Source organism: Magnolia sinica, unplaced genomic scaffold (genome assembly GCF_029962835.1).
Source record: "Magnolia sinica isolate HGM2019 unplaced genomic scaffold, MsV1 ctg129, whole genome shotgun sequence".
NCBI lineage: Eukaryota > Viridiplantae > Streptophyta > Magnoliopsida > Magnoliales > Magnoliaceae > Magnolia > Magnolia sinica.
The window spans coordinates 437,699-454,334 of NW_026682764.1; the positions used below are offsets into that span (position 1 = coordinate 437,699).

Sequence of the window (16,636 nt, forward strand, 5' to 3'; positions counted from 1 at the left end):
TGGGGCCCACCGATCACGTCAACGCCGGACGTGCGAAAGGCTACGCACGTCCGCGAAATCGGACTTTCCAGGCAGTTGTGGCCCACCATCTTTGATCATATGGTAGATCTGAACCGTCCATCGTGTAGGCCAGCCAAAACACTTCCAAGAGACGCTGATTTTACAGAAATAATGCAAGGAACACGAGAGTTATGAAGCCCCGAACTTGGCTGCGAAAAGGCTTTCGCTGCGCGTGCAATAGCTTCCCAAATCCGATTTCCACCACTCCAAAAGCTATAAAAAGAGTTCCAAATGTGGAGAAGAGGTCATGCTTGAATAGGGGACGTCAGATAGAGAGAGAGAGAGAGAGGCAACAGGAGGGCTCGTTTTGGAAGGCTTCAACGTGGGATGTTCAACAGGGAGCTAGGAAAGTAATTTTTATTTTTTTTTCTTTTTTCTATTCTTTTCTTTCTATTGTATTTGTTTTGGATCCAGCCCATTCATGTTGGGCTGAACCTCTTAGCTAGCGCTAAGAGGTGAAGCTTGCAGCGTGATGGGGGACCTTTTTGCTTGTGCCTTTTGTTTAGACTGAACTGATGTTGATTTTAGTTGATTATTAAAGAAATATTTTTCTTAGTCTTTAATGGTCTTTTGTGACTGAAATTACAATGGGTCTGCAATGGCTTTGAATATTTCTTTTCCCCTTTTAATGTTTATGACGTCAGGAAGCCCTGTTGTTCACCATCGTCTCATGGGCATGGTCGGATGGCGATACCCTTCCTAATCTTCATACATTATTGATTGGTTGGTAATTAGTTTAATCATGTTGTTTGCTTTGTCTCCTGGGCCTGGTTAGATGATGGAATCCATTCTAATTCATATATTTTTCATCTTGTGAAGACTAGATCAAGTAGGTTCAGTTTGATTTCCATGATTCTTGATGCAGGCAAAAGATCTCCCTGATCCCTACAAGTGGATCCTCTGAATCCCTAGTTTCTTTCCTTTAAATTTCTTAAAGTTTTAGATAATTATTCCACAATTATTCCTTAAACTCTATTTGGTTTAGAACACATCTTAGTCTAGTTCTAGTTCTACTTGGTTTCAGATAACGTATAGGTATCAGTCCCTGTGGATTCGACCTCGGTCTTACCGAGTTTATTACTACATCACAGCCCTATACTTAGGGAGTGAACACTGCAGTTGCTTCTCATAAGGAACACATAAATCTGGAGCAATGGCTGAACAAAAATCTGAGCACATATAAGGATACTTTTTTCTAGGTGATTCACATGCTTTATTTCAATGCCATTGTATGAATGAACTTGTCCTCAATATATGTTGCATTTTTTTTTCTCTTAAAGCTTCTTGAATATGAAAATGTTTAGAGTCCACTGATGGACATGTCTTTCTTTCTTTTTTCCCAGGATTGCCTCAAGTTCTTAAAAGAAATACCTTCTGCAGCAACAAATGATGCATCTGCCAATCCTTTCCAACATTCCAACTCTGTCATGAATCTTTATCTAGAGACAAGTTCTACTCTTTTGAAGGTTTTTGCTTCCAAAATTTCTTTTTCTATTACCTATACACAGCGTCATAGAGAACTATTATGCATATTGTAGTTTACATGAATATTTCACAGGTCCTTCAAGCCCATTCTGGCTAGCTCATCTCCCACCAACTTTCTGAGGAATTGAGAGGGTTGCAGGCATCATTTGTACATGCTAATCCAAGACTGCAAAATGATGGAGCTACAGATTCATCAACACATGATGCATCATATTTGATTATTCACTGGCCTCTTCAGATCAACAGAAAATAATCTTTTTTAGCATCTCTGTCCAAACATAGTTCAAAATGTATGATTATTCACTGGCCCTTCACTCACTGCTGAAGTGTATGTTTGTTAAGTCACACTCTTTGTCATGCAGAACATTGCGAACCTTGCTGGGAACAAAGCTCTAGTTCTGCCTGTGCCTACATTTAACATCATCAATGGGGGATCACATGGTTTCACTATCAACCTGAATTTTGCGAACCTTGCTAGGAACAGAACTCGGTATGCATCTTCTTCTTCTTCTTCTTCTTCTTCTTCTCTCTCTCTCTCTCTCTCTCTCTCTCTCTCTCTCTCTCTCTCTCTCTCTTAAATCCTGAAATGGTTTCACTATCAACCTGAATTTTGGTTGGGTTGCGTTGCTATAGAGGAAGTGCAAAGACAGGGTTGTGTTCCACACAACAATGGTAGCAGATTTTCTATACATTAAATACCATTGAAAATCCTTTTGCAGATTTTCTAAGGAACAATGGAACAATGGAAGTTGTTGTTCCAAACTGACAGTTGTTGTTTAAATATATATCTTAACGCTGTTGTTGTACAGAACAATGGTAGCAGATTTTTGAAGTGTGTGGAACAGTTGTTGGGGTATGAAGGGTTTAGTTGAACAGTTGGTGAAGGGTTTTGCAGATTTTTAGAGAGAGATTTGAATTTAGCTTTGTGCTTTTGCTCTTTTTTCTTGAATTTGAGGTTGGGAGTTTGGAATTTCAGGTCCTCGGGGAGAGCGATGGATTTCGATATGATCTTTAGTCTTTCTTCAAGAATTGGAAGTGGGTATTTGGAATTATAGTTTTCTTTTTTTTTTTTTCTTTTTTTCTGACGGAGATTTGAATTTTAGATGTGTTGCTCTTTTCATATGAATTTGAGAACGGGTGTTTAGGATTACGTGCTTTTATGGAAACAGAGTTCAGTTTCAATATGCTCAATCTTCAAAACACACAGACACATTTTCAGCCTCTTATGTATAATGTTATAACATGCAATTTCTTCCATTTTTTATGATGAAATTGATTTTTAGCCATGTGCAGTAAGCTTAATTTCGGATCAAAGTGAAGCTGAGAATAAGGTGTTAGTTGATGGCAAATTGATAACCAGTAGAGGCACATCCACGGAGTTTTCGCTTATGATTGTTGAGAAGCTATTTGGCTGCAAGAAGGCATTGGATCTTGTTGTTAATAAGAACTTTAAATAGACATATAACTATTATGTTGGCATTGTACTTTTGTGAATGGAAATGAATTACTGTTTTTTATTGAATGAATGAATGATTTAGCTGTGAAGTATTTATCTATATTAGCTTATATGAGTTATCCGGGCATGTACTACAATAGTAAGAGACACCATTATTATTTAGTTTGTTTAAAAAACTAGGCATTAGCTATGGCTATTACCGTAGCTGTTTATCTGAAAACCGTAGCTCTTGCTAATTTCAGCCTATTGCTACTGTTATCTCTCTACTTTTAGCTACAGATATAATCCGTAGCTGTATATAATTTGCAGCTACAGAAACTATTGCTACAGATTTAACCAGTATCTATGATTTCAAGAGCTACGGCTATTAACCGTAGCTATTTATCTGGAAACTGTAGATGTTACTAATTTCAGCCTATTGCTACGATTCTTGCTCTACTTTTAGCTATAGATAGAATCCGTAGCTTTAAATTCCTAGCACTACGGAAGCTACAGCTACGGATATAATCCGTACCCATTGTTTATATGGCGACGGCTTAAAGCTGTAGCCATAACTTTTAGACCTATGGCTACGGTACCAATGGCTACGGTCGTTTTACGGATTTTAACCGTAGCCAAAGACCTTTAGCTACGACTTTTATCCATAGCCTTTGCCTAGTTTTCTAGTAGTGTAATTACATAAATATTTGTGAGCTTTTTTCCAATCTTAGTTAGCCCTCTCACCAGATTCTTCGAGATGAGGCGAGAAAATTTTCAATAATGGACCTGGTTGAATCTTTGGTGCCACAATTTAATTTCATTGTCTTGGTCCATGTGGCATACAATTGGTGAAGCAGGCACTCCATTGCTTTCAATTACATAACAATTATCACTAGTGTGCAGATCTCTCATAATTAATTTACCAATCAAGTCCGAGATCTCGCAAATCTCATTCAAAAAATTTATAAATTGCTTTGTCACAGATTTGCGATATGCTTATGAGATTATATTTCAAGCCTTTTATGTAAAGAACATTCTCAATTTTAGGAGATTTAACAATTGGTCACTTTGAGCCATATATTTCTTTCCCGTTTTGTAAAAGTTTTTACCCTGGTTTTTGTTAAGGTTTTTTGTAAATTTCTTAGCCAATAGTGCCATTTCTTCGTCATTATGCCTAGTGAGGAGACCTATCTGATTCTTGGGCCCACCTTATTAATGGCCCAAATTTGAATCTTTCACATTTTCAATCTCAGGAGTCTGCATGTGAAACAGAGAAAACCCAGCTTAGGGAATGTATAACCCAACGGTGTGATGCCCGACTCTTTAATATTTATGGTCTGATGTTTGGACCAACGCGCCTACAATTCTCTATTCGAATGTTTGGGATCACGTGTACGTGTGCCATATCTACACATGTGGGCACTTGGGTTTGACAGATGTAGACTGCGGGGCTGTAAATAGCATTCCTCTAATTAGAGGATTCCAAATTTAGGGGTTCCAAATTCAGGGGATTCTGAATCCAGGGGTTCCAAATCCTCGCTCCCAAACTGGGTCTTTGGCAGCCCAAACATTGCCTGTGTGGGACTTAAAAATCAGCCACAATTTTTTAAAGAAGGGAGTTTTACAAAATTCTGCCCCATTAATACTATATTTACATAACACTACCTTTTAAAATGAGCATTTTCATCGAGCCCCTACATTAATCAAGATAATTATCAAGGTTAGGTAACATTAGTATTTTTATTTTTATTTATTATTATTATTTTTTTAATTTTAAGTTTCCGCCTTATTTTTCATAAAATGACAAAAATGCCCATTATTAATGATTGCGTGGAATATAACACAGCAGCACCTGGTTGGCTAGCACTTTCTGTGAGACCATCACGATGTGCGTTGGAAGTGGATTGGCTGTTGTACCACACACCACCAACTTGGCCGGTGTGTGTTGACGTCACCAAGTTCTGTGGGTCTCCGCCCGTTTGGAGAACTCGTTGTGAGGCTTGAGTTTTTCATGTATTATTTCGTTTTGTGTGGGACATCTAAATCATATATCAGGCTTATTTTTGAGTCCTGTGGCTAAACTTGGATTTTTCATGTGATGGTTGGAGTGGATTTTTTCTAAACGTATCAATAGCCATGTAAAAAATTAAGGGCAGGTGTCACTCTCCAAGTGACGGACTGAATTTGATTAGCTGATTTGGGGCAGGCTGATTTGGGCCCTATAGTTAAAATGGGGTGACTCACTTAATGATCGGGGTGAAGTAATGCCCACTTCAGCGAGTCACACCTAAAAGTGATAGATGAGGCACTTTAAGATCCTAAATAAGTTCAACTAGTTAATCTAATTTAATGAGTCATTAATCTTAATGTTATGTAGACGAATTATAGGTCAGGGCTTGGGTGGGCTCTACCATGGTGTTAGTAAGAAATTTATCCTTTGAAAAAAAATAAAAATAAAAAATAAAAAAATATTTATTTTTAACACACGCACACACACCCCCACACACTCACGCCATAGTGGGATTTCACCACCTATGGATACTCGAACCCTTAACTGGGTGTTGAAACTCCTGAGAGTCCACCACTGGATCAAGAGTAAGGATTTCATCAAGTGCATTACCCATGTTAGACTTAGGGATTGAAAATCAGCCCCATTGGTCACCTCCCTTGACTTTTGACATTTTGAAAAGAGTGTAAAAACAAAAGAGAGAGAGAGAAGAAGAAGAAGAAGAAGAAGATTGGTAACAAAAAAAATCTTGCAATGATGATAAATGACATATCTGCTATTATCTAAAGAGAAATTTATTTACCAGACACTTCGAACTATGCAGCTTACTTCACCACAAAATCGAGATCACATGAGTATGGCATTTATGGATCGAATCAACCGTCTTTGATTAAGTTCTAATTGGTTAATATGATCAAATCCATGTGGTTATATAGCTTTGACAAATTACCTAAAAATGTAAATTTCAATCATGTTGTACCTTATTTCTTACTATTCCTGGAATTATCAATCAAGGATAAATACGTATTATAATAAGGGAAAGATATACCATGATAAAGATCTTCGAGGATACTTAAAGTGTTTTTTTACGGAATCACAATTGATAGAATAATAAGACAAGAGAGCAAGTGTTCAGGAGATACGATCGAGAAATGTTTAAAAGCAAACTAGAGTCATAATTAATAGTTAAAAATTTAATTTTTAAATTAAGAATAAAAATAAGTTAATAGTTGAATTGGTAGAGACACTCCTAGTTGTGTGTGTGTGTGTAAGAGAGAGAGAGAGAGGGGGTGCGGGGGGTGGGGGGTACCGCAACTCTCAATTGTGGGTGAGGTCAAATAATTGATCTTATGACGGTAATAATAACTTTTTGCCAAATTACATATAGAAAGTTCTGGGAGAGCTTGATAATGTAATTCTCAGCCTTTAAATCTCTTTTATTTTTATGCATTTAGTTTATTTTTGCCATATTTATGTAATGGATGATGTAGAATATTGGCCGCACGGTCATTACATAGATGCATAGAGAAATCTCATGTGAAGATGATTTAGAAATTTATGTAGAGCGGGTTGCTAATGGTTTCATGGCCAAGATGGACCATAAAAGGCCCGATTGGAGGCAAAAGTAATTCGGACCGTTAAGACATTAAAATGAGCGTATCTCATAAACCCAAATGAGCTATCCGATGTGCCATATATGATTTTAGGGTAGGGCGAGCTACTTTAGCCACCCAACCTGCTATGTCGGGTTGCTCACGCCGAGTTTGCAAGATTCCATTAGATCGATGGTCGAACTTTCATTTTATTTTCATTTTTACTATTTATATTAAGTTTTTGTTTGGTTATAACTCTTCATCAGTTAGGCTTTAGAAGTTGTGTCTAACATGAAAAGTGCTTAGAATAATTAGGAGAATCACATGGTTGGGCCAAATAGGACACTTACTAATTTTAGCTGAAAACCATGATGACTAGCAGGAATCACGATTGTCTGAATGAATCATTTGATCCTAAGGGCCAAAACTGAATAAATTTCTTTGAGTTTAGAAAATTTCTCTTTTTGAAGTTTTAATTTCACAGTAATTTTACAACTTTCCTTGTATAAGGTATTGTAAGCATCTTGAAGATCATCTTCATTTTCATATTCACTATTCAGATTTTCTTTATTAGTCGAGTCATCATTATTTGAAAAAGTGAATTTGGCTAGAGTCATAAGGGCCTTAACATCACACCCTGACTTAGTTTCAGAATCGTCTGATTTAGAAGAGACTTTAGAATCAGAGGACTCATCCCAAGTAGCCATCATACTTTTCTTTTTTGACTTGCCCTGACGTTTGTTAGCCAAATGCCCATACTCATGGCAGTTGTAACATTGATTGTATTTTAAAGATTTTTCATTTTTAGATTTAGGTTTCTTTTTATCAAATGCTTTTTGAAAATCAACCCTATTTTTACTTTTAAAGATTTTATAAAATCTTTTTGCCAAAAGAGTCATATCATCCTCAGAGTTTTCAAAATCATAGTTTAAATCATTTTTAGAAGTTTTTAAAGCAATAGATTTACCTTTTGGAGCTTTAAAGGTTAACTTATAAGTTTGTAACGAGCCAACTAATTCCTCAACCTTCATATTGTCCATATCACGAAGTTCCTGGATTGCGGTTACTTTAGAATTGAACCGTTCAGGAAGTGAGCGTAGTATTTTAGCACATATCTTGCTTTTAGAAATTTTATCGCCTAGACCCCACATAGAGTTTACAATGTCATTTAATCTGGTATAGAAGTCCATAAACATTTCATTTTCTTCCATACGTATTTTCTCAAATTTAGTTGTGAGGATTTGTATCTTAGATTTCTTGACAATTGAAGTACCCTCGTGTGTCATTTCCAATATATCCCAAGCATGTTTTGCGAAATCACAAGATATAATTCTTTTGAATTCATTCGGTGATATTGCACAAGTAATTGCATTTAGTGCTTTAGCATTTGCACTAATCTCAGTTTTCTGAAGTGTGGTCCAAGAGAAATATAGTGTAATTTTCATAGATTTTGAACCATCAATCCCAGTTACTTTAGTGGTGGGAGGGGTCCATTCATTCACTGTGGATAGCTACACACTTTCATCCATGGATTTGAGGAAGATCCTCATCCTGGCTTTCCAATAGGCATAGTTGGAGCCATCAAAGGATGGAGGCCTAGTGATTGATAGGCTATCAAAATTTGACATCTTTTATATAGCTGAGATCGTTAGCTCAGTAATTAAATCCAAATAAAAAGCAATAAGAGCGAGCTATTAGGCTTTGATTCCACTTGAAATAGCCAAGCTATATATCCTAGAGGGGGGGTGAATAGGATTATGCCAAATTTTAAGATAAATACAGCGGAATATGAAACAAAGAATAGATAACACTATACACCAATCACAGAATAGGAATGGAAAGCAACCTAAAATAGAGAAATAGAAACACAAATTGTTCTAAGGACAACCTTACACTAAAAACCAAAGTTTATGGTAGGACAACCTTATTTCTAGAACAAATAGAGAAACAAAAATATAATGCTGAAGTGTAAATCTAAATTATTACAACATTCTCCACTATGCTTGAAATGTAAAATTTACAACATTCACATCCATACATACATTCCACAATTCTGAATGATAAAAGATAGGAAATATAAATCACACATCCACAACACAAAGAATTATAGTGGTTCGCCCGTGTGTTCACCAACTGTTAAACAACAGCCACACAGAATGCTACTCCACTCCTAATATCCTCACACAGGGGATATTAGCATTCACTATCAAATAGGTTTTCACAGGTTCACCCAAAACCTTCACAATTGTGTCTTTTTCAAAGGGCTTACACAAATCAAAAACCTTCACTTTTGAGTTTTCTAACTCTCCTCAGATAACCAACAACTTTGAGATTTTTCTAGCTTAACCTCAAATAAAACCAAACAATGTAAATTACACAAATTATAAAATACCTGATTTTCTCCTCCGTTGTAGTAGCCCAAAAGAACCAAGTCAGAGTAGAGATTTGAATGTCCAAGTTCAATGTCCAATACTCACTTTATAATGGTTTGAGGTTCTAATAGATTTTAAATTAAAACAAAAGGGCTAGCTCTAATTGATTTTGATTCCAGAAAAAGGAAAACAACAATTCCTCTTTTCAGATTAGATTGGAATATAAGAAACAAAATCAATTAACAAAGCTAAAGAAAGAAAATATTAAATATACACACTTAGCTTAAATGGAGCACCGACTTATCTCTCAGAAGACCGAATCAAATTAACTTGAATTGCTTATTTTATTCTGAGATTCGTGCTCTATTTATAGGTGAACAAATCATATCTTTGACTGGTCTAAGGACCTCTACGACTAGTCGTAGAACCAACAGATATTTGAAAATTTCGGGCGCGATAAGATTTGACAGTTTTACGACTGGTCTAGGTGGTCTACGACTGGTCATGGGTCTCCTACGACTGGTTGTAAGTTCCCTTCGACTGGTCATAGGTGGCCGAATTTCAACGTTGTTCTTTGAGTCGTAGGTCTACGACTGATCGAAGATGCAGTCGACATTATTCCTATGACTGGTCGAACAGTCCCCAAGACTAGTCGAAGCCTAACAGAAAATTTTCAATTTTTGTAACAAACTTACGACTGATCCAGGAAACGTTTAAACAGGTCGAAACAGTACTAAGACTAGTCGAACAAAGTCCAGGACTAGTCTTAAAACAGACTAAACTCACTTATATAAAACATATGAATTATGTATTCAGAATGACCTACTCTAAAGGTCAACCCAAGGTTAGTCATACCTCAGGAGTGAAGTAAGGACATTGAACATAGGAGACAAGTGATCTTTAAAAGTAGTGAATCTTGAAGTCTTGATGGAGCTCAAACTTGAAAGCTTCTTGAGATCTTGAGGTAGAACTTGAAAGCATCTTTGAGATTCTTGACTTATGAACAGTGCTTGTCAACTTAAGTTGATCTTGAGTAGAGCATTGTTCTTCACAGATGCAAGCTTCATAACAGTGTCTTTGGCACCACAAATTTGACAACGCAAAGGGTTATAAATTATGGAGTTTCATAACAATGTCTTTGGCACCACAAATTTGACAACACAAAGGGCTATAAATTATGGCACTTACAAAATGTTATTTAATGGATTATTTTTTTTGGAGCTGGGGCCGCATAAATTCATTTTTGGAAGGTCATAAACATTAGATCTTCAAATTTATGGGAAAGGACTTGAACCAAAGTTAATGGCATTTTTGACACTTTTAAATGGTGATGTCAGTAGCCGTAAATGTGTGTCCTACACCAACACAAAATCAAGGTTTGCTCAAATACATCATCTTTGTATTGCTATAGAATTGGGATTTTGGCCTTTGGATCTGGGTTGTCTTCCAATGATCCAAACTGTTTATATAGGATGGTATCACCTTAGATGGGGTATATACAAAGAAACAATGTCTTAGATTGGTATATTTTATCCCTTTGAGCATTTGATTCTTTTCCGTTGATTTTGTACAGTCTCGATAACCTTTTCCAAGGGATGAACTACTTCAATAGGAACCTTTTCAAAACAAGAAGAAGAAGAAGAAGAAAAAAAAAAACCGAGAGTACTACTACATTATCAAATTAGGTCCACTACTAAATTATCAAATAATACCCCCTTTTGAATTGCTTCTCCACCACTTTCCATGAGTCAACTTATCACGTGCGTTACACGTGCCATACGTACTAGTTTACTTAGAGACATCTAAAACATCCTGACCATATATGATATTAGGTTCTGTCCTTTTCATAAGCAAAAATCTAGAGAAACACAAATAAATCGGTAGTTCCCGTTTCAACAAAAACTAAGAGCAAGAAGAAAAGAAGAAAGATCCAAAATTTATAATTAAAATTAACACTATAATTAACGGATGGATAATGTCATAGCTGAAAAAGATTAAAAATGTTATCAGCTGAAAGAAAGCAACTTTTCTGTTACTTTTAAATGCCGACTGTGTACAAGATTACCTATATGAACCAGATGGACATGTTATACTGCCCATTTCAATTCCTCTACTGACATATCTGGCATGTGAATCTTCTACTTGCAGTTCCCCACTTCAAAATCTCACGGTTCCTGAATGCTTCCAGTCTCTAAAATAGTTTGTCTTTCCTCATTTTGTTTCTGTTCTTCCCGCTTCCTATTGCTTGCAGTAGTTGAGGAATGCCTCGAAGAACAAGAGGTGGACTTGCATTTCCAGCTTCCTCCAATGCTGGGAGTAGGCAATTGTGTTTTTATTTTGGATGTTAGTAATAATTTATTCTTTAGTATGAAAGGCCTTAGTTATATGGAAAGTGTACAGTTTGAGCTCTGCTAATGATATCTGCTTGATGAGGATTGAGAGTTCTCATCGTAGCACGCCTGCAAGTGTGGAACGCATATGTGAGCTCCTTGTTGAGCAGGCTCCATCATGGACATGCTCTGACCCAAAATCAGGCTGGTCCTTTCATCAGGTATGGTGGTGCATGTGTAAATCAATCGTTGAGATAAATAGACCAAAGCTCCACCCTCAACATACGTGTGTGACCCATCTGATAAGTGATCGGCATGAATTTTGGGCCAGGGCATGCTCATGGTGGAGCCTGCCTGCTGTATGCCTGGATCCCACACACTTGAACCAGAAACAGCAGCATCTCAAAAGGGGCTTCTCAATCTTCTTTGGCACATATATCCTGGTATCTCTCATGCAACATAAACCATGAAATCAATGACTTTGTTTGGCTGTTGAGGCTTTTCTGATGTAACTAACATAGTGATTATCCTCTCAGGCAGCAGAAGAATGTACATCAGTGCTTGAGCTGGATCATAATCACACTGGAGCCTTGATGCTGCGTGCACAGACTCTGGTCACCCTTAAGGAATACCAATCAGCACTCTTCGATGTCAATAGGCTTATAGAGCTGAACCCTTCTTCTGATGTGTACCATAACCTTCAAGCTCGACTAAAGACACAATTGGTATCCCTCTTCCTTGCTTCACTCTCTAACAGATTGATATCTGAAACACTTGTTATTACATGGTTTCAGCCAATTTCAGAGATTGACGATTTTTTTTTTTATTTTTTGTTATTTATTTATTTTGTATTTTGTGGAACCAATCCCTTGTGGATTTGGGCAGGTTGGAAAAATGGATAAAAGCATGAAATGGCTTTCCATCATTCTTTTCTCCCCCAACTTTATTCTTATTATAACCCCATTGCCAAAAGCTTAGAACACCCAAACTAAACCTAGCATTTTGCTAAGAGCTCACATGCACCTAAATGCGCATCAACACTTGTGTTGGACATCCAATCAATGCATAAGATAGGCCCACCTTTTCTATTTGACCTGTCTAAAAGATATGATTGATCAACCCATCAGGTGGGCGGATCAGAAGAACTTTCAGTGGCCTACATTCAACATAAATATGTCATCCCCTGACGAATGGACTGGATGTGATTTTTTTAAGGGTATGTTTTCTACAGATGCCCAAATCTGCATGGAGTCCTACAAGCCAGGTTAGAACATCTGGCCACATGTACAGGTGTGCATGGATTGGAGAGGTGCACGTGGGCTTAGCAAAACTTACATTCCTTATTTGCTCATGCGAATTGAGGTTTGGAAGAAAATTTTGATGCAAATCATCTTTTGTACCTTCCTGACCAACTAACTTGGGCATTCTTTACGCTTGCGAAGTCACTAGCTCCGATACCCGAATCTGAAGAAGAAGCATTGGAAGCTGAGCTCGAAGAAGAAGCACTGGAAGCTGAGCTTGAAGAAGAAGCGATCGAAGCTGAGCTTGAAGAAGAAGAATCAGTGGAGGTTGAGCTTGAAGAAGAAACAATGGAAGCTGATGATCAACAAGAGAAAGCACTAGGTGCAGCAGTAATCTCAGATCAGAAAGCTGAGACTCGAAGCAATAATTCCAAACTCCCTGTACCACAGGCTCAGAGTCTTGAGCACTCTGATTTACATCCCAAAGGATGGGAAGCAATCCCAAAACCGAAAGGTCATTCAGGCCTGGACTACTCACGGTGGGACCGGGTTGAAGATGATTCTAGTGAAGAGGAAGATGAAGCAGAAGATGTGCAACCTCAGTATCGGCTCCGTGTCAGGACTGTTGGGGTGCGGCCTGTGAAATGAGGGTCCCGGTTGGTGGTAAATTAAAATTTAACTGGAGGCCAGCTTCATATGATATGAGTCTGTGTATGAAAGTTATTGGCAATATCCACAGTGATGCCGTCAAAAGCTGATAAGCTTCTTCAACCGTCAAGTACTGGAATGCTCAATCACCATCGTGGCTATCATTGTCATCATCATCATCATCGATGGAAAAAAAAAAAAAAAAAAGAGGAACTCATATGGAATGTGAGAACTGACTTAGGGAAGCTGATAACTCTCATCAAGGAGAGTTCCTCATATGTGGCAATGCCACTATTCATCATCGCTTTCTGCCCCTCTGGCTCCATCACCACCATTATTGGAGAGCTCAGGTACATGCACAAAATCCGGTGTTTCAAATTCATACTTGAGACTTGCTTCAGCAGAGGTCGGGGGCTGAGTCATGCTTTTCTTGCTTATTAGCAAACAACCAGGTTCATGGGTTCTGTTCACCAGCGGCCTTATATTTTTCTTATGGGCACGATTCTGTACATTGTGTTCATGGGTTGCTGGTCCAATCTGTTGATCTGATTGCCCCAAGATTGGTGGTGCCCGTTGCAATTTCCAAGATGAGAAGATCCTACCTAGCCTTTGTATTTAGTCTTTTTCCCTTTGAATTTAGTCTTTTTCCCTTCGAATGTAGATCGTTGCTGTATTTTCTCTTGTAAACATCTTGTTACAGACCTTCATATGAAGATTTGGGATATTCCATTCTGGAACATTTCAAAGGAGTCTCCATCAACGAGGCATTAGACCAATGGTTCAGATCACCAGACCATGGGGCCCAGATGTCCAGTACATTGGTAAACTATGTCTTTGTGGATTAGCAGAACCCTGAATTCGTGGACAAATGGTATGTAACTTAAGAATTTGCAGGTATGAAAGCTTCTGTCACGGTTTGTTGCGCAGGACATGTTTAAAGAGGCACTCTTGTAACACGACCTGTTAAAAAAGAAAGGCGCACTTGGGACACACTTGCGGTCTTTCTATAATATGGTGCAGTTGTAGTGGATCAGATGGAATCATCAATACAGAGTATGTTTGGTGTTATGGAGTTCTGCGGAGAGTAGCAGCTTTTGCATGGCTAGTGGAAAGGGACAAGGTTTTGACTGTGGATAATCTTCAGAAACAGGGGATGGTGCTTCCAAATATTTGCATCATGTGCATGGTCTATTTGGAAACGGTTAATCATCTATTTCTTCACTACCCTTTTGCTAGAATGTTATGGATTTTTTGTCTTCTCAAGTTTTGTCTCTTGGGTCACGACTCACAACTCTGCTGGTTACCATCTTTTATGTTGGCACAATGGAGGTTGGAAAGGGGAAGAGAGACATTTGGCGGCTTTACTTGTTGGTGGGTCTTTGGGTGATTTGGGAAGAAAATAACAGGAAGGTGCTTTAGGAACTTCAGTCATGCTTTGGGGTGGGTCAAGATGCATGCAAGGGCCCTGGATTAGGCTTTGTGCTTGGATGGGAATTTTGAATGTATTTATTTTTTTGGTAGTCTTGGGTGGGGATTTATTATTTATTATTGTTATTATTATTATTATTTTTGTATAGTTGGGTTGGCTGGCTTTGGCCTCCTTTTGTATAGCTCTTGCGCTTCTTGGCGCTCTGTTTATAATTTTTTATTTTTATAATTTTTTTTAGTTCTCTCTCTCTCTCAAAAAAAAAAAAAAAAAAAAAAAAAAAAAAAAAAAAAGGTCTCGAACCATACAACAGGATTGAATACTTAATGAGTGGTAGTTATGTTCCTGTCTGGTGACAGTATTTGTTTTGAAGATACGAGCACCCTCAACTATATTATGTGGGATACTGAAGTGTGGCACAGGTGTGACAATGATCTGACATTAACAGTGACGTTTTTATTTTATATTATTTTTATTTTTGGAATATTGAAAGCAGTTATTGAACTTGTTTTAATGTCCCTAAAATAATATGGTGGTGTCAAAGCTCAGAGTTTCTTAATGTATTAATCTGTGTAATCTGCGTTTTTTTTATAATCCGGGGAGAACATGATTCATTTGTGATTTGGATTTTGTGATGATACACCATCATTTTTCTGCATTTTCTTTACTGGGTAACATGCTCTTTCTATGGAGTGCCCATGATCTCCACTGAGTGGTAGCTTGGGGGTGATGATGACTCAGGGCCAGATGGTTATCTTTTTCTTCTTTGTTTTTACCATGTTATTTTTTAAAGACTATTTAGTAATAATCATAGTGTCTTCTACCAAAGTTTTATTTATTTATTTTTGAGGAATGATTCTTTTGTCAATAACTGTATTTTGGGAATCCAAGCGCACTTCTAAATTAAATTATGCTGGACTTGACTCACTATTTTAATAATTAAATTATAAGTATATAGTGGCAATAAGTGTTTTGTGAATATAAATGAAAATTGCTAATTTAGCATATCTACTGTTCATGGCAGATTGGTTGCTGGCTACTGTTCCATTGGAGAAGGTCAGGAGTTAAAAGCAGTGGCATTTTCGTTTTTTTAAACAAAAACATAGTTGATTGAGCTCGAGATTGGGTCCGAGTCACAGTGGATTGGCTGAATTGTCCAGCTGACTCAAGTGGAATTGTTGATTCTGCGCAGAGTCACATGTCCGGGAGCGAGTTCCCATTGACTCGGCTCAAAATCTCATTGAGTCGACTCTAGCGGGCTTTGAGCCACTGAGTTTTAGAACTATGGTTGGGATCTCTTACCAGTCAGCCATGCGTTTAGAAATCCGTCCCTGGTAAGTTTTTCGTTGGTAGTTAAGCTGGGGGTTGAATCTTGAATATTCAAGCCAAGTGATTAACATTAATTTGAATCAAATGCTTCTTGCTTTACATGTCTATTTTTCTTTTTATAGAAATTGCATGCTGTTCTGCAATGATTAGTTCTCATGCAGCAATGGCCCCACCATCTGAGAATGATGGTGCGTTCTGTGGGAAGGTGAAAATAAGAACTGTGGTCATTCACCCATGAACCATTAAGTTGGTGTTGTGGTTTCAAATTTCAACTCATTCTAGAGATGATGAAATCCTTTGGCTGAGACTTTTGACAAAAATGGGCCATGGTTCAGTCATACTGATCCAAACCATTAATAATTTGGACAGTATGTGATGTACTTCACGATGGATAGACCCTGCACTGAAGATCCACACTGATGGGATGATCCTAACTATTTACTATATGGATTCTTTTTTGGCTGGATGTGAGCTGGCACTATGTATTCTTTCCTAGAAGGATGAGGATCTTGTCATCTGGGTGATTTTGTGTGCATGGATGATACACGTCGAGTGCCTTAATATCAGTGGTTTAGATCCCTGAGCCATCGTCCTATACAAATTGAAGAGCTGGGCCATCGAATGCTGTTGACTGCTAACCAGGTGTTGTGGTTCGAAGTTCAACTCATTCTTCTAGACTGATGCATCCAATTCCTAATTACCATGGAATC

The 16,636-nt window shown here is 37.7% G+C and overlaps 2 protein-coding genes across 8 annotated transcripts in view; one reads left to right on the forward strand and one right to left on the reverse strand.

Annotated features, from left to right (window-relative positions):
- Positions 1-16,636, reverse strand: part of LOC131236025 (disease resistance protein RPM1-like) — a 158,828-nt gene that overhangs the window by 47,441 nt on the left and 94,751 nt on the right. The window lies entirely within an intron of this gene.
- Positions 11,053-16,025, forward strand: LOC131236026 (uncharacterized). 6 transcript variants are annotated; one of them, XR_009166495.1, is made up of 5 exons: positions 11,053-11,295; positions 11,819-12,007; positions 12,725-13,521; positions 14,099-14,372; positions 15,622-16,025. XR_009166495.1 is itself a non-coding variant. In XM_058233116.1 (3 exons), the coding sequence occupies exons 1-3, from the start codon at positions 11,131-11,133 to the stop codon at positions 13,169-13,171; spliced, it is 801 nt and encodes a 266-aa protein (XP_058089099.1). In that variant the 5' UTR covers positions 11,053-11,130; the 3' UTR covers positions 13,172-14,779. The 6 variants fall into 6 exon arrangements, 1 of the variants encoding a protein (XP_058089099.1); XR_009166497.1 differs by lacking the exon at positions 14,099-14,372; XR_009166496.1 differs by lacking the exon at positions 15,622-16,025 and having other exon boundaries at positions 14,066-14,779.

Coding starts and splice junctions, on each gene's coding strand:
- LOC131236026 (XM_058233116.1), top strand. CDS start 11,131: ATGCTTCCAGTCTCTAAAATAGTTTGTCTTTCCTCATTTTGTTTCTGT. Junction 11,296..11,818: donor ATTGTGTTTTTATTTTGGAT/GTTAGTAATAAT, acceptor TTATCCTCTCAG/GCAGCAGAAGAATGTACATC. Junction 12,008..12,724: donor CTCGACTAAAGACACAATTG/GTATCCCTCTTC, acceptor ACGCTTGCGAAG/TCACTAGCTCCGATACCCGA.